Consider the following 21,979-nt stretch of genomic DNA (forward strand, 5'->3'; position numbering starts at 1 on the left):
GTCTGCGTTATTTTAACCAGCTAAGGCTTCTGTTGGCTTATTATATCCAACAACAACCTGCTCCAAGGGAAGCACATCACTATGGAAACGATGCCAAACAGATAGGAAACATAGTAACCAGCAAGCAATTAGTTTTTGTTTTTAAATATTTTATTCGTATGGTTTGAACACACAGTAGTCTCACTGAAGGTAGCCTGCAAGTAAATACATTTTTTAATTGATTTATTCAAGTACATTTTTTAATTGATTTATTCAAGTAAATACATTTTTTAATTGATTTATTCAAGTAAATGCATTTTTTAAATTGATTTATTCAAGTAAATGCATTTATTCATAAATACAGCGGGTAAAATAAGTATTGAACACATCACAATTTTTCTCAGTAAATATATTTCTAAAGGTGCTATTGACATGGAATTTTCACCAGATGGCAGTAACAACCCAAGTAATCCATACATGCAAAGAAAACCAAACAAATAAGCTCAGAAAGTAAGTTATGTGTAATAAAATGGAGTGACATAGCGGAAAAAGTATTGAACACCTGAAGAAAGGGAGGTGCAAAAAGGCATGCCAAGGCAAAGCCAAGACACCAGCTGAAATCTATCAGTAATTAGAAAGCAATCCTGCCCCTTGTCAGTGCAAATTAATATCAGCTGGTTCAGTCCCAACTGATGGCCTATAAAAAGGTGTCTCATTACCAATGATTACTTAATTTCTGAACGTATTTGTTTTGTTTTCTTTGTATGTATGGATTACTTGGGTTGTTACTGACAACTGGTGAACATTTCATGTCAATAGCACCTTTAGAAATATATTTACTGAGAAAAATGGTGACGTGTTCAATACTTATGTATATGTTTAAATTGATTTATCCACTGATTGGAGCAATAAATAGTAGCCAAACAGGGGACTCACATGTAGTTAAACAGGAGTCACATTTAAATGAGGAAAACCAGTGACCACCAAGGTTTGGCCTGCATATCCTGCACACACACACAAAACACATTTTTTTAACAACTTAAAATAGGATATAACAATTTATTGAGGGTGGAAGGCACTATAACAGTGGGTGCATGATGGTTTAAATATGTCAGTAGAACCTCAGAGTTTCCAGATGACTGATTTAATGTGTGTAGTTCTGTTGGAGACGACATGACTGGCAGGATGAAGCAGAGACTGAAAGAATTTTGGTTGGCACAACTGCCAGACAGTTGGAAAGGAATCAGGGCTTCATATTTTACATCTGAGCTCATAGCAAAATGATACACGCTTAGAGTGTCATCTAATGCGGTCCCATACAAACTCATCAATTCCCATTCAACCTCACATCCATTCTGCACACAGACCTAAAGCTTCTGGCACTCAGAGCACTGCAGGCTAATGCTCTGGCAGCTATTCCTCAAACAAACACACATACAACCATACACACACACACACACACACACACACACACACACACACACACACACACACACACACACACACACACAGATCCAGACAGGGGCATTTCCTGGAAAATGAGTATGGAGGCATCAGCAGTACTCTGAGCCTGTGTCAACTCATGACTGGGAGAAGGGAGATACACAGAGTTACAGAGAGAGGGAGGATGGGAGGGAGAGAGAGAGAGAGAGAGAAAACCAGTCACAGTGAGACAGATGAAACAATGAGGGAGATGGAGGGATAAACAGTTGACATCATTGTTCCAGAAAGATCAGCCTGTTGGCAGGGTCACTATGCATGTGAACACAGACAGAGCCTGGGTGGGATGGGAGCGAAAGGCCTATAAATACTGTGCAGGAGAGCACAGCAGCACCCATCTCTGACAAGGTCAAACCAAGAGTCTGCCTTCATACCCATCGTTTTTTTACACCTCCTCTGGAATCCCATCATGGATATCCCCATCCAGTATCCCTGGTTCCGTCGGGCCTTCTCTCGTCGACTCTCCGACATCTCCTTGGCAGAACCTCTCACTGATTGGCCACTAATCTGGCCCTTCCCCTGGTCCTTCCCCTGGATACGCCCTTCAAATATGCGCTGGTTCAACTGGCCCGAAAATGGACACAGTGAGGTAAAGTAAAAATTCACCTGTGTCCTTAAAATAATCAAATAGTCTCATGTGAAATACCTACAAGTTGATTGAAAGACAATTTCACTAATATGTCTTCTAAAGCTACATGTCATAAAATCAGTACTAATTTCTATGTAGTGCAGTGTGTAGATTGATGTGACAGGCTTTTCAATGCATTTGAATGCAGAGATATCTGTAATATGTGAGATCTGTATCTATGATTTTACATTATTGAGTCAAAGAAGAAAATCCTCTTCTGCCGATGCCAGTCTATGTATAATTTAGTTTGTGCATGAGTCTTGCACTGAGATGATAATAACAAGCTATTGTGTTTTCATGCACAGCTGACTCCAGGCTGCAGGCCTGCCGCGTAATTTGTTTCTAACAGCTGTTTTGTCTATCTGTGTAGATGCGCATTGAAAAGGATCGCTATGTAATTTTCCTGGATGTGAAGCATTTCTCACCTGAGGAGCTGTCTGTCAATGTCAGTGACGAGTTCATCACAATACACTGCAAACAGGAGGGCAGACAGGTCAGAGGCACTATAGAGATCTGCAGAAATAGTCAAACAAAGTAATTTTTGGTCACCCATATACTGACTCTAATTCTGTTTCCAGGATGACCACGGCTTTGTGTCAAGAGAGTTTCTGAGGAAATTCAGGCTTCCTGCTGGCGTGTCAGCTGCTGATGTCACCTCCAGCCTGTCATTTGATGGTATCCTCACGATCACTGCACCTCGGTCGTCTACCGGCTCAGAGCGCACTATTCCTGTTACCTGTGAGGACGGAACAACCAAACAGAAAATGTAGAGCAGAGTCTGACGCGCTTCACACTGCTCTACTACTAACCCCAAGTTCTGCCTGTTTTTATTTTTAACCTGTTATAGTTTTGTTGGCAGTTTAGCAGACAGGATAAAGTAGGCAGGGCATGCAGGTCCTGTGGTCTGTGAGTGCAAGTGCCTTCTAATAAACTGATATCTAATTCCTAACTCAGTTTTATTCTGATGTGTCTGCAAGACAACTATGCTTTAAAACCAAAGGCTAATATGTTGTTATCATGTAACTGAGTATATGATATGTTTGTGGAGTCACAGTGGAGGTGCAGGATAATTAACTTTTGAGAGTTAATTTCCCAATCACAAGCCGACAGAATCCCTCTTAAAAGCTTACCCTTCTGCCAAAAAAAAATCACACCTCTGTATATGTAAATTAAATTAAGGGCATGTGATTATATTTTTAAGGTATTTCCTTTCATTCATCAAACATTTCCAAATGTTATATAATTATATAATGACTGTACCAGCTCTGCAGTTTAGTGAAAAAAATGTTAGCATTTGTTCATTGAACCCAAACTAGCTTGCAACAACTTTTAGTTTTACAGGGAAATGCTAAAATGTCAATTTAAGGGAGTCTCAAAATTGGCCTCTGGAGGTCACAACAGACTAAAATTGTTAAACTTAATTGAATCTACAGTGCACAGTACTGTTTGAGTGGGTAAGAGTAAGATGCCAAGTGTGCTTTGTTAATTATTTTAGTGTTGTTTTTTTGTATTTGTGAGGAGGAGGGAATTCTCTGAAGGCCCTTGCAGTAATTTTTTGTTTGTTCACTAAAATAAAGCCACCAAAGGAACTGGACCAGGTGTGTGTGTGAAGATGGAGGGTGAATGAGCAGTAGGGAAAGAAGTGGACGGGGGAGGAACTGATGTTTGGAGACGGACAACTTTTATTATTGGGCTCCTTTTCCTCTTGGGAGCATGCCTCTGAGCTGCTAAGGAAAGTCTGAGTGAAAGTATGTGAGAGTGAGTGCATATGCGCTTGTAGGTGTCCCAGTTACAGCCCTATCATTCCCTCATATCGGAGAAAGCCCTCTGGCATATTAACACAGAAAACAGCAATTAGAATAAATGTTGAAACTCAATCATCGGACTGATGTGTGTCATTTTTTATATCTGAAGTGTTTCTGTTTTCATAAGAACTTCACATAACAACACACACTACATCTGGGGTGAAACTGATGAATCATACTTTCAACTTTGACTTAAAACAATAGATACTCTTACAAAAATAGTTCCAGGTGCCTTATTTCAGTGTCATTTTTTAAAGTCCATCATCAAGATTTGATGATTTGTATTATATTGCATTAGATCCTACTGCAAAAGTCACCTGTATCATATTTAAACATTTATGCTTCATTCAGTGTTTTATTTTTGGTACTTTTTAGTAAAATAACTATACAGGCAATGTTTTCTAAGCAAATGAAAAGATCAGCTGAAACACGTATTTCTTTAGTGAGCACAATCATCAAGCAACAGAAGGAATTGTTATACAAATTGCGTTTGATACTTTTAAAAACACAGTATTTAACTTTAACACTTTGACAAATACTTTTAATATCTGCAAAACAGATACAAACAGTACTATGGAGTATTACCGAAATAAACAAACACAAGTCAAATATCGAGCGTTAAGCAGTAATGGTCCTTTCTTCAGCCGGTGATTTGTAAACCTTAGTTATGAAATCTGACAGCATCTAGAATCATATGAGCTATTCATATCTTTTAAAAAATCTGATTATCAAAAGTGTGGATTAGCAAACCTACTTATTGTCAACTATGTTTGTAAGATCATATGATACTCAAAACAAGTTATCTTGTAATGCAGTTGAGAATGTTGTTGTCTTTATTGGTGAAGGCAACATCAGTTACAGTAGAAGTCCCATTTCTGGAAATAAGAAGAGAATAGATGTAGAATTAGGAGAAAGCATCACATAATGCATACATTTGTTGATGTGTGTGTGTGTGTGTGTGTGTGTGTGTGTGTGTGTGTGTGTGTGTGTGTGTGTGTGTGTGTGTGTGTGTGTGTGTGTGTGTGTGTGTGTGTGTGTGTGTGTTCACCTACAGTAGTCTTGACTTCGGTGCTGGCCGGCATGAGAGGATGAGTCTCCTCCACTATGCTGCTGGGGAAGTGTCCAATGCGAGCCTCCTGCTGTCCGTAATAGGAGTCTTGTACCTGCAAACAGATGATATAGAATTAAGTGGAGAATATGATAGCTGTCAAAGGATACAACACGTTTTCATGACTGCCAACTAAGATTAACAAAGAGTTTTGTCTAAGAGCTGTGTCAAAGCAAAAGTCATCTCATCTCATTTTCGTCCGCTTATCCGGGGTCGGGTCGCGGGGGAGCAGCTCAAGCAGGGGGCCCCAGACTTCCCTTTCCCGGGCCACATTGACCAACTCTGACGGGGATCCCGAGGCGTTCCCAGGCCAGTGTTGAGATATAATCTCTCCACCTAGTCCTGGGTCTTCCCCGAGGTCTCCTCCCCACTGGACGTGCCTGAAACACCTCCCAAGGAAGGCGCCCAGTGGGCATCCTTGCCAGATGCCCGAACCACCTCAGCTGACTCCTTTCTAAGTAAAGGAGCAGCGGCTCTAATCCGAGTTCCTCACGGATGGCTGAGCTTCTCACCCTATCCCTAAGGGAGACGCCAGCCACCCTTCTGAGAAAACTCATCTCGGCCGCTTGTACCCGCGATCTCGTCCTTTCGGTCATCACCCAGCCCTCATGACCATAGGTGAGGATAGGAACGAAGATCGACCGGTAGATCGAGAGCTTTGCCTTGCGGCTCAGCTCTCTTTTCGTTACAACGGTGCGGTAAAGCGAACGCAATACCGCCCCCGCTGCTCCGATTCTCCGGCCAATCTCACGCTCCATAGTACCCTCACTCGCGAACAAGACCCCGAGGTACTTGAACTCCTTCACTTGGGCTAAGGACTCATTTCCTACCCGGAGTAAGCAATCCATCGGTTTCCTGCTAAGAGTCATGGCCTCAGATTTAGCGGTGCTGATCCTCATCCCAGCCGCTTCACACTCGGCCGCCAGCCGATCCAGTGAGTGCTGAAGGTCACAGGCCGATGATCCAATGAGGACCACATCATCTGCAAAAAGCAGTGACGAGATCCTCAGACCACCGAACTGCAACCCCTCCCCACCACGACTACGCCTCGATATCCTGTCCATGTATATCACAAACAGGATTGGTGACAAGGCGCAGCCCTGGCGGAGACCAGCACCCACTGAGAACGAAACTGACTGGCTGCCGAGGACGCGAACACAGCTCTCGCTTTGGGAGTACAGGGATTGGATGGCCCTGAGGATAGACCCCCTTACCCCATACTCCCGCAGCACCTCCCACAGTTTCTCCCGGGGGACCCGGTCATACGCCTTCTCCAGATCCACAAAACACATGTAGACCGGATGGGCATACTCCCAGGCCCCCTCCAGGATCCTTGCGAGAGTGAAGAGCTGGTCCGTAGTTCCACGTCCGGGGCGAAAACCGCATTGTTCCTCTTCAATCTGAGGTTCGACGATCGGCCGAACCCTCCTTTCCAGCACCTTGGAGTAGACTTTACCAGGGAGGCTGAGAAGTGTGATACCCCGGTAATTGGCACACACTCTCTGGTCCCCCTTTTTGAACAGGGGAACCACCACCCCGGTTTGCCACTCCTTTGGCACTGTACCCGAGTCCCAAAGCAAAAGTATTTTTATTTAACTTACACTGCCGGCCCAGAAGAGGTTCCCTCTGTCCTTTAGCATTGCATAGACATAGATGAGCTGCCCCTGTCTGATGGGGATGAACCTGCAGTCTCCAGGGTAATAGTCCTGCAGTGCACGTGCTATCAAGATGGGATCTGTGCAAGAATATAGAGGGATACTGAGGCTTCACAATGAGGACTTTTGCTGTTTATAATATGTGTTGTATTTCTATGCAGACTAAAAAGTTCTGCATGTGCATTTTCCTTTTGATTATCTACAGTTCTATAACGTGCTCACAACATTACTACTCAGCTAAGTTGGTGAGTGTGCTACTTACGGCTGCATTCGGAGTCAGCGCAGAGTTTCTTGTCAGAGAGTTTAGGCATTTGCCTTCCAGCTTCAGAGGTCGGCAGCAAAAGCCAAAGAGAAAGAAAAAGCCAGAGTTTGCACGGCATGTCTGTATGTGAGCGCAGTCAATGATCCAACGGCCTTGTTTTATGCTTGGTTATGGTCTTGTGGGCTTTAGGTTCTCTTTTGTCTGTTTGCCGTCTCTGAGAATGTGGTAATAGGGATGGCAGTCCCCTTTTTCTACTCTCCCTACCCCCTTAGCTCACACATGAAGACACAGAGCTCCTTTCAAACTCTTCAAGCAGGTAAACAGGATGGGGGATGAGGAGGAGGAGGGCCAGATTAGACAGACCCATGCTTGTGTCCTGACCTTCCCCTCTTTTCCATCTCTCACCCTGTGTCACCCCCAGTGTAAAATTGAACTAACAACACATTCCTCAGAGTTAATCTATGTTTTTATACCTTGTTGAACCACTAGATGTCAGAGCATTTTACAGCAGACACACCATTGTCTCCCTTCCAATCTGTCTCCTTCTGTTTGCACTCTTTACCTTTCTTACTCAGGAGGCGGAGCCACTGGCTCTATTTACATACTGTATGTTTCCACTGCCAAGGAAACCAGCTCAGCCTCTCTTGTGCAAACACTCCCAAACACAGACATACACACACAGACACAAACACACACACACACACACTCGCCAAACAGGAAGACTATACCTGTTTGGTGTGAGTTGGCTGGGAACTGTCAGGTAAGACAGACTTATTTTTTGTTCTTATGAGGTTGAGGCATTAATAGAGGTTCTGTTAGTACTCATAATGAAATGTTTGATGTTGAAGTAGGAATGAGGTCATTATTTTAATGTATTCATTATTTAAGATAATATGATGGCATAGTTCCATGGTAGCTAGATGTTTTAACAGCTGAGATGTCAGATGGTGACATCAGACTTAAAGAGAGACATGTCAGACTGAGTAGACCGATACTTCATAGGGCAACAATGTTGTGACCAAAATTTAGTTTATATATACTAAATTGAATAGAATGTGTTTAGATATAATACTGCAGTGACTTGAAATAACATTATATGGTCGCAGCCTGTTTTAAAGACTTATTTTTTGCAGGAAAACATAAACGACACAACATCAAGACTTTAAAGACTAAGCCTTGGTTATTTTAGAAACTGTTCTATGAGCATTCAAGACTTTATTGTATTTGTAGGAAAGCGGAGCACAATACCTCTGGAATTTAGGGAGGGGAGCAGAAGAAAGATAATAGTGTAGCTGCTATTTCGGTCAAAGTAACAAAAGCACCTGTCAGACAAAAGACCTTCTTAAAGGCCATGTGAGATTATATTTCTAGATAACAACTAGTCTTACACTCACACAAGTCATCATACATTTTACAGTCAATAACATCTGTTTATAGTGGTTCTCTGTGCTATTGATGGACTTTTTTGCCCACAGAGTTCTCTTGGAAGAAGAGAAGAAAGGATTTCAATGATATCAACTTAAGAACTATTGGCACCACAGTGAAGTCCAAGTTTGGCAGAGACATAACTGGATTACAAAAGTGAAAATTAAAACCCTGCAACCCACTCCGGACCAGATCCGGAGTGATGATGTTTTTTGACTGACTTCTACAAGCCTGCAGCGATCAACAATGTTCACCCCCAGTAAAAACAGTCTCCCATCCCCCAGCCTGGAGGACTCCTTCTTCCCTCTCTCCTCATCCTCTTCAGTCTCACTCTCCTTTGCTCTCCCCTTATCCACATCCTCTCCTGGCAGCAGTGACAGCGGAGGAGGGATCGAGACGGATCTGATTCTAGCTGCAGAGCTGGGACAGGCTTTACTGGAGAAGAATGAGGAGCTGGCAGCCTCTCTGGAGCAAAGAGAGAGGGAGCAGGAGGTAAAGATAAAGCTACTGTAAAAAGTGTTTCTTGTGACTATGCAAACTTTCTAACACTTGTAAAAAATATAGTGAGATGGAAAAAATAGGAGCACTAGAATTTACCATGAATAAGCACATCAGCCAATCAGTCATTATACATGTGGAAAGACGTCTGTAACTAACACTGATCAAGATTAAATTAATTCCACCTTAGATAATACAAATTATAGTTCTCCCACAATCAACCAATGCTAATAACAAAAGTGTAGGACATCAAACCCATTTCGAAAAACAAATATAAAAAAAACACAAGATATATTCCACAAGTGACAAAAATATATAAAGAAAAAAGAATGGCAAGGATGTGAAGAAAAAAAAAAAAGATTTACTACTGATGTCCGATTGTTACACTCCCACACTTTTTTTGCTGCATATCAAAAAGACACAGAATAACATAAATAATGAGAATAACACAGAAAGTAGATCATGAATGGATAAATGCCTTTACATGTTATAATCATTAGTTGTTAAAGTATGTAAGTATTTTTCCTGTAATTTCCTTAAATTAATTATTGACACTGCATGTATGAATCTGTCCCTGATACACCTGTAGTGTAAAAATGAGAACTCATTTTTACAATTTGAGACAGAAGGAAAAGCTCAGGTGTTAATAATAAAAATAATAATGTCTGAATTCCATTTAGCTGCTTCGGTTTCAGGGTACTGGCATTAAAACTTGGACACTTGAATAGAGCAGAGCCATCGTTAATGATATAAGTAACATCTTTGCTTTGCCTACTATGACAAGTGAAATTGTCTGATGTGTTAAGGCCTATTCTGTTTTTCTAAAACCAGCGTCACTGAATCTAATCTTGTCTTCTACTAACGCTTTTGCTAAGGACACATTTGTTGCAATTATACTTCACATTCAAAGTAACAAGAATACAGACATATTATCCATGTATTGCAAAATATGATGCTTCCATGTCTCCTTGAAGCCAGTTAATGTTGTTTCTAATGTCTCAGGCTTTACAGCAGGAGAAGCATGTTCTGCACAGGAAGCTGGAGATGAATGAACTTGACTCCGGGCAGAGAGAGGCAGAGCTGATGACAGATTTAGCAGCATTGAGGGCTGAGCTGGAGCGACATCACAGCCATGGGCGGGACCGGCGGAGAGATGAGAGCGAACAGCTGACTCAATTATCCAACCATAACCAACGCTTGGTGGAGCAGCTAGCAGAGGTTGGTTTATACTACTAGTGAAAAGGCAGCCTGAACCCTGCCTTAATTTGCTGCTCACCCACAAAGAAAAAACAGTGTGTTCATGCTGTTAGAATAAACATAATCATCAAGTGTATGTGTGTGGGAATTGCTTGCATATGTGTGGTGTCACGTCACAGTCATGCAGACATAAAAATGCAGAGTAGCAGGTTTATGGAGGCCCATCTTTGTCACTCATTGAACAACAGCATTTCTCAACTTTTCCACCCACTTAGGCTGTAACACTGGAACACTCCTTGAGGATTGAGCTTCGTTCGCTGAGAGAAGAGATGGATGAATCATCTTTCAGCAGAAATATCAACTCTTCACAATTGGGAAACATTCAAGCAGAGGTATACCAGTCACTTTTTAATGACAAGCAAATCAGTGCCAAAGTAAGTGGCTCGGTTTAAGTGTGACAGTTGTGAACATTATTACTTTTATTATTATTATTATTATGCTATCTTGAATGCTGCAGGAGAGCATTCATACACAAAATGCATTACATTTAAAATGTGGCCAAATAGTGTGAAATTAAAATGTGAAAGTTAGGAGAGGTGGTTTTAAGTCTTGTATCCAAGTCAGGTTTCAAGTCCTGTTAAAGCCCAGTTGCTTCATGGCAAGTCCAAGTCCTGTCTGTATGCTGACAATTAAATGATAAGGCATCTGAATATTAAAATCTTAAAACTGTGTTTTTAGATAAATGAAACCAAGACCTTTCAAATAATTATGCCAAATAATCAAATATATATGGCCTGCATCTAGAGGTCTTAAATTTGATTGTTTTGGTATTTTACAAAATCAAAACTTGAGACTCAAAAGTTTTTGTTTTGAATTCTCTAGCTAGGTCAAGTGTTTAGGGAGTCAAGTCTCACGGTCAAGTGTTTAGGGAGTCTCAAGTCTACCACTCTGTTGCTAATACCATATGGAGATATCAGCAAAATATGAATTAACCCATAAAGATTTAACAGACGTTGGGGCCTATGTATCCATACCTCAAAGCAGCAAAATCCTTTTTGATTACCGCTTAGTGTTACCTCTGTCATTGCATCATTTATTCAGTACTTTCTCTTTTTCTCTTTACAGAACAGAGTGTTGCTGGAGCGGCTGTCGTACATGGAGGCACAAATAAAAGCTTCACAGGAGGACAGTGACAGACTCCGCATGGAGAGAGACAGACTGAGAGACAGACTGTCAGAGACACAAACGAAGCTGAGAGAGAAAGAAGCAGAGGTGAGGATCAATAGCTGACTGGTGTTAAAGATGAACTGCAGCGTTGAAAGAATCGTGCTCAGCCAAAGATAATTGATTCATCACTTATCACTCAAGTTATTTATCTGTGTGTGTGTGTGTGTCTGTACTGTAGATAGAGCAGGAGCAGGGAGTGATGTTTGAGTTGCGTACTGTGAATCGCTCCCTACAGCAAAAAGCTCTGAACCTGGGAGAAGAAAGCATTCTGGACAGTACACAAACACAACCTTTATCTCTCTATAGTGAAATTCAGCAATCACAGGTACACACACACGCACGCGCACACACACACACACACACACACACACACACACACACACACACACACACACACACACACACACACACACACACACACACACACAAGAGATACTGAGTAACTGCACTGACGTCGTTCGTTTGATAGTTTGAGACCGATACCAACCGGTCTCCAAATACCCAACCTCTTTGAACCAAAATGTGCATCTTAAGCACAAACACCAAGTATTAAGGTTCTGATCTTACTGATTTTTCTGTTGTGTTATGTTGTCTCTTTTTCTAACCAGGTAAAAGAGGCTCTTCTAGCTCACTCCACAGTCCTGCAAACAAGAGATGAAGAGATACAAGCGCTCACAGAGGAGGTTTGTTGAACTGTATACACAACACATACACTTTTCAAAAACACAATTTAACGTGGTGATTGACCTAACAGGAGGAAATGCATAAACTTTTGAAATGAAAAATATTTGCATAATCAGTCTTCATTTTAAGAATTTAAACTAGTTTATTTACTTTTGTGGACGAATCCCACACAAATTATACCTCAATCAGATCAAAAGATCTTTTAAGACAACCCAGTCAGTTGTTGTGGGCTGCCTAGGTCAGGAAGAGGGCTTAAAAAGGTAGGTGCTAAAACAGTGTGAAGTGAGCAGAATGAGGAAAAGTAATGTCTCCTTTAAATTCTATAAAGATAGAGATGATGGAAATCTGAGTATTTTAAAATAAAAATATTGTAATTATGATATTTACAATATGTATGTCATTTAATTTCACACTTTGCAGCTGCAATCTCAAAAAGAAGAGCTGGAGTCTTTGAGGCAGGAAATCAAGCCATTCAGGAGCAGTCCTGAAAAGCCAAACTACAGGTAATGTTATACAACAACAACAGCATCATTCTCATTTAATTTGAGCCCACAGCGATATATGTTTTCATAATCATCATATCAATGTGCAGTTGCTTAGAGACCGAATTGGCCACTGTGCGTCAGGAGAGAGAATCACTTACGCAGCAGCTTCTCAACACTATCAAACACAAAGTGGCGCTATCGCAAGAGCTGGAAGTCTGGCAGGTAAGTCTGAGTGTAGGGATGGAAAATTCTAAATTATGTCTTTGCTTACAAGTTTACAAGTCGAATATTGTTTTCCCATCATCCTGTTGCAGGAGGACATGCGGTTAGTGATCAATCAACAGGTGCAGGAAAGGGAGGAGGAGAGACAGAGGGAAAAAGACAGAGAAAGACAAACAAACAAGGCAGTGGGACTCCAAAGAAGCAAGTCTTTGAGACTGAAGGGAGAAGGAGGGAAAGGATTCTTCTCCTTTTTCAAAGACAAATGACAGAGAAGTGGCAGCTGCCTTTATCTTTGTCACTGGGAGCGTCTGCAGCAAGATAATGTACACTGTAATGTGTTATCACCAAGTGAAATGTTTACAGACCTCATATTTTAATATATTTGTATTTATGTATGTACAGTATATTAGTCATTTTAGAATCAAGGATTTTATATTAAAATTCTATGGACCAATGAGTCTATTATTTTATAATGTGTTGGTTGTTTGTCACCACAGCATCTTAAAGCTGCATTTTTAGTTTTCTTGGTCTCTCTGACTGTGAGTTCAGACAGAACACGAGGACAAAGAGGTGGTGCATTCACTTGCATACAAAGTTAATGGAAAGACATGATTAGACATGAAAATAACAGTTTCTGGTGTTCTGGGGTCAGTCAGAGGCTAAGCTGAAATCAAACAATCAGGAAAACTCTCACAGACAATGTTGGTGCGTCCTTTGCTAGCTAGCTTACAGCTAATGTCTGTACAGTACATTGGCTCCAGTAGAAACACACAAACGATCCAGTGGTCAAAGGGAAAAAATGTCCTTAGCTTTCTGAAGACAAAACAAACATATTGGGGCCTTATAAAGTTGTTATGGGAATATTATTACAGATATTTAAAGATCCAGCGGACATGAAGCAACATTAACATTCATTTGGAGTCACTGAATTTATTAGGTGTCTAATCATCATTCTACTTTTAGATTTGTATTGGTCTCTGACAATTGCTGAGAAAAGAATCTGGCTCTTTCTTTCGCTAAATGCTAAACTATTTACGTACAACCCAAACAATGAGGTAACGGAGGCTAGAAAGCAGCTTAGTGCTGAGAGTACGTTCAGAATTAGGTAGTACGTTTCTGTTGGTTTGCCACTAGAAGTGACCACCTTCATAATATTTACCACTGGTTTATACTAAAATATTGATTCATGGAGCTTTACAACACAAGTTTGCTTAATCTACAGAGCTGCAAAGTATTTCATATTAACACGGAAGAAGAAATAACACATACTATGAAAGAAATAACATCTTTAATAAATTAAGTCTAAAAAGACAGTCCCTCTTCCCCTCTCTCACTTGTCTCTATGTTTACATTACATAATGTATAAATAATATTTATGCAACATTTCATAAGTTAAACAGGACTGGAAATATCCAGAAGCAGCTTGAGTAGTGCAGGTTGCATACAGATCCGTGTTTCTACATGCCTTCATCTATATACATACAGTACAGTCCTGTACAGTATTACACGCCTCCGCTGGAGGTTACAATATGGAACAGCACCTTTTCTCTTACGGTCAACAGGCTGTTAGTTTACGTGTGGTGTCTCACACTTTTATATGCTGGCAAAAACAAGATGTGCAAACAATAACTTACTCCTACACACAGTTTTTGGGATCACTCTGGCATTTGAGCAGGATTTTACCTATTTTACATTTCTGCCGACCACTTCCTCTTTATTTATCCTCTAGGCATAAAAACAAAACAGAAAGCCAATATGGAAAATAGGGCAAACAATAATGTGAATTTGGTCATTGGTATTGCCTTCTAAATAGGTTTCCTGTTTCTTCGAGTTGATTTCTTTCTTTAGAGAATGGTCAGCAGAAAGGTCAGGTATACAAGAATTATAGTTAAATAGGGTAAAACATGAGAAAGACAATTATTTTTCAATATAATCTATATTCATTACATTTCTTTAAGACTACTTACAGTATAAAACCTTTAGTTATTTTCAGTTTACAGGACGCCACTGATCCCTTTCTGTGTCCGTTGTCTAGGTTGGTTTCAGGAGAACAGAAACACATCTGTTTAGTCCAATCAGACAACATCACCTCCATTTTGAGTCCCAATTTTCAGCTTCAACATCCAAACAATCCACGATACTCAGGTGGTTCAAGTGGTTTACCCAGAAGGATAGGGCTATTATGATGCCTCTGAAACAGGTCTCTGGATGGATGTCTTGACAGCGAGCTGTCACTCCAGCAGACGTTAGGGGACGATTATCCCACGTTGATTCCTAGGCCGACTTGCAGTTTGTCACCTCTGTGATTTACAAAGGCACCCATAATCAGGGTGGCAGGGAGCGGGGTCAGGCGCTTCTCCAACACGCCTCCTATTATGCACCGACTGTTAATCATACCTGGATACACACACACAAAAAAAAGGTCTCCTATACTGTATGCTGTCTTGATAGTTTTCATAAAGATGAAATGTCATCAACATGACATTTGACTCAAAGTTGTAGAAAGAAATGTACCTCTAAAGACCATGTTGGCCTCTGGGAGCTCCATCTGGTACCCAAATGAAGTTGTGGTCTCCTGTGTCCTGGTACTGGCCTCAAACTCCACCCCGACTTGGATCTGGAAAGCAAAAAAGACGCATATGCACATTTGTAATATGCAAGTGAAGGCTGTGTTCATACAGTATGGTGGTATTTGCTGTACCTGTTTGTTGGCTCTATGATAGTAGCTAGCATGGGCACCTCCTTTCCCAGCATTCAGCGTCGCCACCCAGTTGGGTCCTGTATGGAGAGCCAGAAAAAGAAAAGTCAAAATACTGCCGCTAAATCGAGCAAAACATATCAGGAAAGCTCAATTAAATCAGGTGTTTGAAGAAGATTCATAATGAAACACAAAACTCTCACTTGAGTACTGTCCAGCCAGAGTAAGAATCCCTCCTTCCTCTGCTCGGCCCCGATGGTAAACCAGCTCCCCTCCTAAAACCAGCCCAGAAGACACACTCTGAAGGAAGTGTGCCACAAGGATAACTGTCCAAGAGAAACCAACACAAATACATAATAGATTAGAACAACAAAAAATATCATGATTATGTACTTAGTTGCTAAATTGACAGTTGTATTCACTTGAAAAAAAAGAACATTTGACTGAAAAAAAATTATTTATTTTCTAATATCAGATGATACTCTCATCATTCCACCTGCCATTTCTCACCTGACTCTCTGAGGATATCAGGATTGGCTACTGTCACAGCGGCAGTGAAGTCGCTCCCTCTGTACTCAGTTTCAAACTGCCACGTTACAAACTGGGACTGCTGGGTCTAAAACACAATCAATGATTCAAATATTCAGTTGTTTGCAGCCAACAGAACTTAGTGTAAAGAGAAGTGACAGTGTGTGAACATGAGATGGGTTAGATGGCCAGACGTTAGAATCTCACCTGAAACACTGTCCTGGCTCGTACTCGCTCAGTGAGATGCAGCAGAGCGTGAGCGTTCAGACTGCCTGAAGAGTCCATTTCACCGATCAATGCTGGGGCATCCTAAAAAATGTGAGGCAAAATGAATGTGAACTTCTCAACTAAAAAAGGCGGCAGCTTCATCTGTTTTCAAAACATCTCATACAGCGAAAGCATATTAATGAAAGTAGTGGTATCATAATTATGCTTGACCTTGTCCTTGCTGTAATCATCAGACTGCAGGTGCTCTACGTGGAAACGATAGTACGAAGAACTAACAGCACTGAGGTGGAGAGTATGACTGGCCTGGAAGAAAACACAATCATCGTGTTATAACATTAAAAAGATTTACACCATTATTATTTTTTATTTACTTTCAAATAAATTGTTTTAATGTAAAGTCACCTTGAAAAAGCTGCTCAGAGTTTTATTTAGGATCATCTTGACTCCCTCAATCTGTTGAGGAAAAACATCTGGGGAGACAAGTAGAAAAACAGCCAGATCACTATCATTACTACTTCACAAATGTTCTCTATGTAATCTCCTTCTGTGTGGCCGTCCCCGTATTTTTGGCCAGACATACCTTTGCAGCTCCTGTGGAGAGAGTGAAAGCTGCCTGGGTTTGGTAGGCGGCCATCTCTCCTCTCCCAGCGTGGCGGGCTGTCCCAGTGAGCAGGATGTGCGTTCCAGTGAGAAGGAGGGGGGTCCGTGGAGAAAGGCCAGTTCGGATGGCCCGGACTGGAAGACAAAGCCAGAACACTGCCCATGTGGGCGCAACACTTCCTACAAGATGCAACGAGAAGAAAGAGAGATTAACAATAATGCCATGACCCATTCCCACCTGCAATTTAAAGCCAGAATATGCCCCCTTATGAAGAGAACAGAGTTAGACCATTAACCATGCCCTGAAGTACACTTTTCCTTGACAAATGGAGCATATAAATATAAATGTGTTACTGTTCAAACACACTCAGAAAAAGTTACAGAACAAGTTAACGACATCAAGGTTTTCTAAGCTGACACAATTTAGACATTCAAACTAAAAATGTTCAAATGTTAGATTCTTGTTCTTTAAATTGGTTTGTATTGGATTTAAATATGAGTTGCAACAACGATTTATCATGGACGGCTGTCTGTTGTTTTCATGTGCAGGTGCAGCAATTCACGTTAGCTAGCATGACCTTAGCTTTGGCCAATACACAGATAAGTGTGCGCTCCTTGTTTCACTACATACCTCCGCTGTTATCAAGAGACGTTAAAACCCGGAGCGGAACTGAGAATCGCACATTAGATTAAAAAAAAAAACTGTCAGGTAGAATTCCCCATTGATAAACTACTAGAAAGCTACGAGGAGACAATTGATGCTCGGGTCTACTGATGCTGCGAATAGCGCCCTCCTCCAGATGTGATGAGCCACCCTGCAAATAACTCCGTCTGGAAACACGATGGGAATAATGTAGTCTGGGGAAATTACGCTTTTAAATTCATGCATAAAATAGGAAACTCAATGGTGACATTATAAAAATAACATCTGTATATTTTCAACCCCGTTGAAATATGTATATGTGCTTGTTGAGGGGCTTTGAGGCATTCGGGGAAGCAATCCACCATTCCGGAAGTTGTGTTTCTTGTCGGACTGTTATATCTGCGACACAGCGGTCAACGCAGGCTGCTACAGGTGAGAAACTATTATTGGGTTTCTGGATGCACTGCAGCGGGGATAGTAGGAGAACTCTGTAGTACAGTCAATATCACTTCTGATGTTTAGCCGAGCCCGTCTTAGACACAAAATACGGATTTTACTTACTAAAATATGCAATTACTACGATATATTAGGCTCATTGTCGCTTTTATGCGCGTCTCTCCCGTCCGATTTTTGGTGCAACCTCCAGGTTAATTGAGTTTTTGTGTGTTTCTTTCCATTTTCCAGAATAAAAATGTCTCCTCCAAGGTCCATATTGCTGGTGGGAGAAGGAAACTTCTCATTTTCTGCCTCCGTGAGCCAGTTATACTCGCAGACAGAGACCCGCATAACAGCCACCTGTCTGCAGCCTGAGGAGGAGGCACTGCGGCATGAAGGCGCAGCCGATAACATTCAGATGATCAGGGACTCAGGTAGTACTTTTGTTATAACTGTACAGTACCAGTCAAAAGTTTGGACACACCTTCTCATTCAACTACTTTGAAGAATCTAAAATATAAAACATATTCTGGTTTGTTGAGCATTTGTTTGTTTACCACATAACTCCATATGTGTTCCTTCATAGTTTGGATGTCTTCAATATTAATCTACAATGTAGAAAAAAATTAAAATTAAAAAACATTAAATGAGAAGGTGTGTCCAAACTTTTGACTGGTACTGTACCTATTGTACCTGTGTTGTATTGTGGCACTTTTTGTACACTTTTGTGTGTTAATCAGGTGGGGCGGTGCTGTTCGAGGTGGACTGTAGGAAGCTGGGGGAGTGTGCCTCTCTGCGGGGCCGTGTGTTTGATCGTGTGGTGTTTAACTTTCCTCACTGCGGGAGAAAGAGCGGGGTTAAAAAGAACAGAGAACTACTCAAAAACTTCTTCCTCAGGTAAAACTGCATCATACCTTAGGATTAAATCCATTCACAGTATTGTCTCTAAAATGACAATTGGAAAAACTTCCTTTTTCAAACTATGAATTTATAAAAATATTGTGGTGCGGTTGCGTATTGTTACTTTTCTCCTTCCCAAGTTTATGACACTTTTAAAATGATAATCTTAATAACTACAAATTATGAAAAGAACTGAGATTTGTTTCTATATACAGACTGACATTTGTCTGTACAGCACCAAGTATGAGAAGGTAGACATCCCTACAGCAGGTATCTCCAAAAATATCTAGATAGATAAATAGCACTACAGGTAGGCTGGGCAATTTATCAATACTATAACTATATCGTAATATGAGACCAGATATCATCTTCGATTTTGGATATCATAATGTTGTAATATGGCTTAGGTGGTGTTTTTCCCTGGTTTTAAAGGCTACATTACAGTAAACTAATGTCATTTTCATAATTTACCAGACTATTCTAGCTGTTTTGCCTTATGCCGTCGTATGCCTTTACCCACTAAGTCAATATGTTAACCTTACTTGTGATTAATTATCAAAAATCTCTATGTTTAAATATTTGGAAAAGCAACACTGGTCAAACCTACAATATCATAACAATATCGATAATGAGGTATTTGTTCTAAAATATCTGGATATTTCATTTTCTCTATTTTGCCCAGCCTTATGTAAGAGGATAAGTATGTATTTTTGATGTTGGGATGACCAGTCCCTTTAAGTTTTCTTATGGCTGCGTGTGTTTTTACATAATTTCCCCCAGCTCTGATTAAGTACGTACTTTTATGATTCAGTACCGATGTCCGTGTTCCGTGACAAAAAACTTGTTTGTTTGTTTTTTCTGTGCCTCCAGTTGTAGTCAGGTGTTGTCTGAAGACGGGGAGGTCCACATTTCCTTGTGCAACGGACAGGGTGGGACACCAGCGGACCAACCGAAGCGAGAGTGGCACAACAGCTGGCAGGTGGCTGCCATGGCAACAGAGGCCCACCTAATCCTCAGCGATGTCCATCCTTTTGAAAGAGAGAAATACCAGAGCTACAAGTGCACTGGATACAGGTAAGGAGTAAAGGTGAGTGTAACAGGGTATAAATACAAACAACCCTTTTACGTTCCTATGTGTGTGTTTTGATGTGTGATCGCATACTGACAATGATGGTGTTGCTGTTGTACAGGAGCCAGGATAAAGGCTTTCATGTGGAGAAAGGTTTACTCCACGTGTTTACTCGCAGCCTCCCCTACACCCCTGCTCAGATACTGAAGGTTGAAGAGGCTGTTGAAGGGGAAAAGGTTCTATACAACATCCCAGCCGAGCTCAGTGATTACATATTCAGGTACAATAACACAGAGACTCTCATGCTGTTTGAGTAATAAGCCACCAACGCAAAAAAGTTATGTAACCAGGCAATTACTGTCTCTTCTCTTTTCATCAGGGGATTTCTCAGCCCAGGTTCTGTCCACCCTGTCAGGTTGGTGCAAGATTTTCTTCTCAAAGGCCTGGCGGAGAAGTGGTCTGTCTCCATGACGACGGAGACCATTCCCTTCCTCCTCACGGCCCAACAGCTGCAGGCATGCGGCTGTGACGTTGACATGACGGACTGCTACAGGATCCACCTGCTTCATAAAGATGTCAGCTCTGACACCAATACCTCTACAGACATAGAAAAAGACACGTGTTTGGACGGTCGGGGACAAACAGACACACAGAACACTCTGTCAACCACATGTCTCACATCAGCTAAAGTGGACAGTGTGAAGAGTAAAGGAGCTGAAGGCCTCAGGTCTGCGTGCTTACTTGATATTGATCCTGAAGGGGAAAGTGGTCTTTATGTGCTGCGTCCATCACTGCTTCCTCAGATGGAAGAGCTTCTAACTAAAAAAGAAGAGTTGGTTAACAATGCAGAGAGTCATGCGGAGGATGAGGAGAATAATAAAAGTGTTGAAGGTGAAGGACATAAGAAGGAGGGGCCCTGTGGGGGCTGTAATGGCGTCACCAGCTTGTTCTTTGGCATCAGTGGCCTGGTGTTCAGGAACCTGCCCGTCAACCTCTGGGCTCTGCCGGCCTTTCATGAGCTCCTCCTCAGAGGTGTTTTCCCCTCAGAATGTGAGCCAATCAAATTGCTTGGACAAAGACTGGAAACGCTGCTCGCGCCCTATGGGGTCACCTTAGTCACAGAACAGGGGGGTCTGCGATTGATGGCACAGCCAAAGGGTTTGGTTGGCAAGGTGTTCGCAAGCAATGCAAGTGACAACATCAGCAATGTCAGTGTCACCGTGTCCTTCAATCTGGACCTTCTTTCCGTGCTCCTGTTCTCACTCCCCGACTGGCGGCTGCTGTGGTCACATGACCCACGCTTTTTACAGCAGTTTGAACTCCGCCCATCTCCAGGGAAAGCTTTCCAGCCGTTCTCCCTGTTCCCCGAGCAATTCAGCTTTGACATTAGCTTCTGGACGGGGCCGACGTGGGAGGAGAGGAAGTTCCACGCTGTGATCCGAGAGGCCAGTCATGGGACTGTGGAGCAAGTTAAACTCATGGACACGTTCTCACACCCTGACCTGAGCCAGACCAGTTACTGCTACAGACTCATCTACCACTCAAACACACATGCTCTGTCACACACACAAGCCCTCAAGTTTCATAAAGACCTAGAAACCTCTCTTACCGCTCGGTTGCAAGTCACCATCAGGTAGCAACATGTTGAATCTTAAGGAAGACCAGGAACTTAACCTCTTTAAGAGACATTATCATTACATATCTGTTTTGTACCTTCTATGCAAATAATAAGCATAGAAACTGCAAAACTGTACAGTGTTTACAGTAGTTGAGGCATTGCGTGCTATTGTTTGTATTTGAAATGTGTTTTCTGTGTTTCTGTATGCTTAAAGTATCATTCAATAAATATGTTATCAGAATCATCTTTATTGGACAGGTATGAGCACACAAACCATGTTTTCTGGTTGGTGTTTTCTGTAAATTATAAACAATTATACAGCAGTCCATAATGCAATATTTAACTTATTTATTTATAAAAATAAAAAAAGTCACATGTAGTACATGTAGTACACTACGTTAAAGAAAGTATTCTTGCAAGTAACAGCTCTGGAATCAAGTCCATGAGCCAGTTTATACCTCTGCAGTGGTGGTGAAAGTACTTCTTCACTTGAGTAAAAGCAACAACACCACTGTATGAAAATATTCTTATAATAATCTTGCATTCAAAATGATCATTCTTATAAGTACATGATGCCCTCATGTA

At 41.4% G+C, this 21,979-nt stretch overlaps 5 protein-coding genes across 6 annotated transcripts; 3 read left to right on the forward strand and 2 right to left on the reverse strand.

Moving 5' to 3' along the window:
• The first annotated feature begins 1,720 nt into the window (after nt 1-1,720).
• LOC129113432 (alpha-crystallin A chain-like) lies at nt 1,721-3,984 on the forward strand. The gene is made up of 3 exons (XM_054625708.1): nt 1,721-2,068; nt 2,478-2,600; nt 2,686-3,984. The coding sequence occupies exons 1-3, from the start codon at nt 1,889-1,891 to the stop codon at nt 2,875-2,877; spliced, it is 495 nt and encodes a 164-aa protein (XP_054481683.1). The 5' UTR covers nt 1,721-1,888; the 3' UTR covers nt 2,878-3,984.
• A 53-nt stretch (nt 3,985-4,037) lies between these two features.
• Nucleotides 4,038-6,583, reverse strand: mia (MIA SH3 domain containing). Its single transcript, XM_054625706.1, has 3 exons — nt 5,851-6,583; nt 4,965-5,075; nt 4,038-4,787 (listed from the first exon to the last, which is right to left on the reverse strand). Exons 1-3 carry the CDS (start codon nt 6,310-6,312, stop codon nt 4,764-4,766), a joined length of 597 nt encoding a protein of 198 aa, XP_054481681.1. The 5' UTR covers nt 6,313-6,583; the 3' UTR covers nt 4,038-4,763.
• A 1,065-nt stretch (nt 6,584-7,648) lies between these two features.
• bicdl2 (BICD family like cargo adaptor 2) lies at nt 7,649-13,095 on the forward strand. Of its 2 annotated transcripts, XM_054626482.1 has the most exons (10): nt 7,649-7,697; nt 8,413-8,854; nt 9,863-10,078; nt 10,333-10,449; nt 11,183-11,329; nt 11,463-11,609; nt 11,893-11,967; nt 12,389-12,471; nt 12,561-12,675; nt 12,768-13,095. In XM_054626482.1, the coding sequence occupies exons 2-10, from the start codon at nt 8,609-8,611 to the stop codon at nt 12,939-12,941; spliced, it is 1,320 nt and encodes a 439-aa protein (XP_054482457.1). In that variant the 5' UTR covers nt 7,649-7,697; nt 8,413-8,608; the 3' UTR covers nt 12,942-13,095. The 2 variants fall into 2 exon arrangements, with proteins under 2 accessions (XP_054482457.1, XP_054482458.1); XM_054626483.1 differs by lacking the exons at nt 7,649-7,697; nt 11,463-11,609 and having other exon boundaries at nt 8,213-8,854.
• Nucleotides 13,096-13,996: 901 nt separating this feature from the next.
• Nucleotides 13,997-17,496, reverse strand: si:dkey-71l1.1 (uncharacterized protein LOC569883 homolog). Its single transcript, XM_054626145.1, has 10 exons — nt 17,361-17,496; nt 16,710-16,909; nt 16,532-16,599; nt 16,340-16,432; nt 16,109-16,210; nt 15,884-15,989; nt 15,577-15,699; nt 15,377-15,453; nt 15,190-15,292; nt 13,997-15,072 (listed from the first exon to the last, which is right to left on the reverse strand). Exons 2-10 carry the CDS (start codon nt 16,891-16,893, stop codon nt 14,933-14,935), a joined length of 996 nt encoding a protein of 331 aa, XP_054482120.1. The 5' UTR covers nt 16,894-16,909; nt 17,361-17,496; the 3' UTR covers nt 13,997-14,932.
• A 281-nt stretch (nt 17,497-17,777) lies between these two features.
• fdxacb1 (ferredoxin-fold anticodon binding domain containing 1) lies at nt 17,778-21,591 on the forward strand. Its single transcript, XM_054626135.1, has 6 exons — nt 17,778-17,804; nt 18,057-18,241; nt 18,548-18,704; nt 19,578-19,781; nt 19,898-20,056; nt 20,156-21,591. The coding sequence occupies exons 2-6, from the start codon at nt 18,064-18,066 to the stop codon at nt 21,411-21,413; spliced, it is 1,956 nt and encodes a 651-aa protein (XP_054482110.1). The 5' UTR covers nt 17,778-17,804; nt 18,057-18,063; the 3' UTR covers nt 21,414-21,591.
• The last annotated feature ends 388 nt before the right edge of the window (nt 21,592-21,979 follow it).

This window comes from Anoplopoma fimbria, chromosome 24 (genome assembly GCF_027596085.1).
Source record: "Anoplopoma fimbria isolate UVic2021 breed Golden Eagle Sablefish chromosome 24, Afim_UVic_2022, whole genome shotgun sequence".
Taxonomy (NCBI): domain Eukaryota; kingdom Metazoa; phylum Chordata; class Actinopteri; order Perciformes; family Anoplopomatidae; genus Anoplopoma; species Anoplopoma fimbria.

What these genes read in the sequence shown, in the direction of transcription:
- mia (XM_054625706.1), bottom strand. Translation starts at nt 6,312, where the DNA reads ATGTGTTTTGTGGATCTGGAGAAGGCGTATGACCGGGTCCCCCGGGAG. An exon ending in CGATGGATTGCTTACTCCGG is followed by an intron (nt 5,076 to 5,850) that starts GTAGGAAATGAG and finishes ATCTGTTTGCAG; the next exon opens with GTACAAGACTCCTATTACGG. An exon ending in GCACCGAAGTCAAGACTACT is followed by an intron (nt 4,788 to 4,964) that starts GTAGGTGAACAC and finishes TCTTATTTCCAG; the next exon opens with AAATGGGACTTCTACTGTAA.
- bicdl2 (XM_054626482.1), top strand. Translation starts at nt 8,609, where the DNA reads ATGTTCACCCCCAGTAAAAACAGTCTCCCATCCCCCAGCCTGGAGGAC. An exon ending in AAAGAGAGAGGGAGCAGGAG is followed by an intron (nt 8,855 to 9,862) that starts GTAAAGATAAAG and finishes CTAATGTCTCAG; the next exon opens with GCTTTACAGCAGGAGAAGCA. An exon ending in CCTGAAAAGCCAAACTACAG is followed by an intron (nt 12,472 to 12,560) that starts GTAATGTTATAC and finishes ATCAATGTGCAG; the next exon opens with TTGCTTAGAGACCGAATTGG.
- fdxacb1 (XM_054626135.1), top strand. Translation starts at nt 18,064, where the DNA reads ATGTCTCCTCCAAGGTCCATATTGCTGGTGGGAGAAGGAAACTTCTCA. An exon ending in CTCAAAAACTTCTTCCTCAG is followed by an intron (nt 18,705 to 19,577) that starts GTAAAACTGCAT and finishes CTGTGCCTCCAG; the next exon opens with TTGTAGTCAGGTGTTGTCTG. An exon ending in TACAAGTGCACTGGATACAG is followed by an intron (nt 19,782 to 19,897) that starts GTAAGGAGTAAA and finishes GCTGTTGTACAG; the next exon opens with GAGCCAGGATAAAGGCTTTC.
- si:dkey-71l1.1 (XM_054626145.1), bottom strand. Translation starts at nt 16,893, where the DNA reads ATGGGCAGTGTTCTGGCTTTGTCTTCCAGTCCGGGCCATCCGAACTGG. An exon ending in ATCATAGAGCCAACAAACAG is followed by an intron (nt 15,293 to 15,376) that starts GTACAGCAAATA and finishes TTTGCTTTCCAG; the next exon opens with ATCCAAGTCGGGGTGGAGTT. An exon ending in GGCCAACATGGTCTTTAGAG is followed by an intron (nt 15,073 to 15,189) that starts GTACATTTCTTT and finishes GTGTGTATCCAG; the next exon opens with GTATGATTAACAGTCGGTGC.
- LOC129113432 (XM_054625708.1), top strand. Translation starts at nt 1,889, where the DNA reads ATGGATATCCCCATCCAGTATCCCTGGTTCCGTCGGGCCTTCTCTCGT. An exon ending in CCGAAAATGGACACAGTGAG is followed by an intron (nt 2,069 to 2,477) that starts GTAAAGTAAAAA and finishes CTATCTGTGTAG; the next exon opens with ATGCGCATTGAAAAGGATCG. An exon ending in GCAAACAGGAGGGCAGACAG is followed by an intron (nt 2,601 to 2,685) that starts GTCAGAGGCACT and finishes TTCTGTTTCCAG; the next exon opens with GATGACCACGGCTTTGTGTC.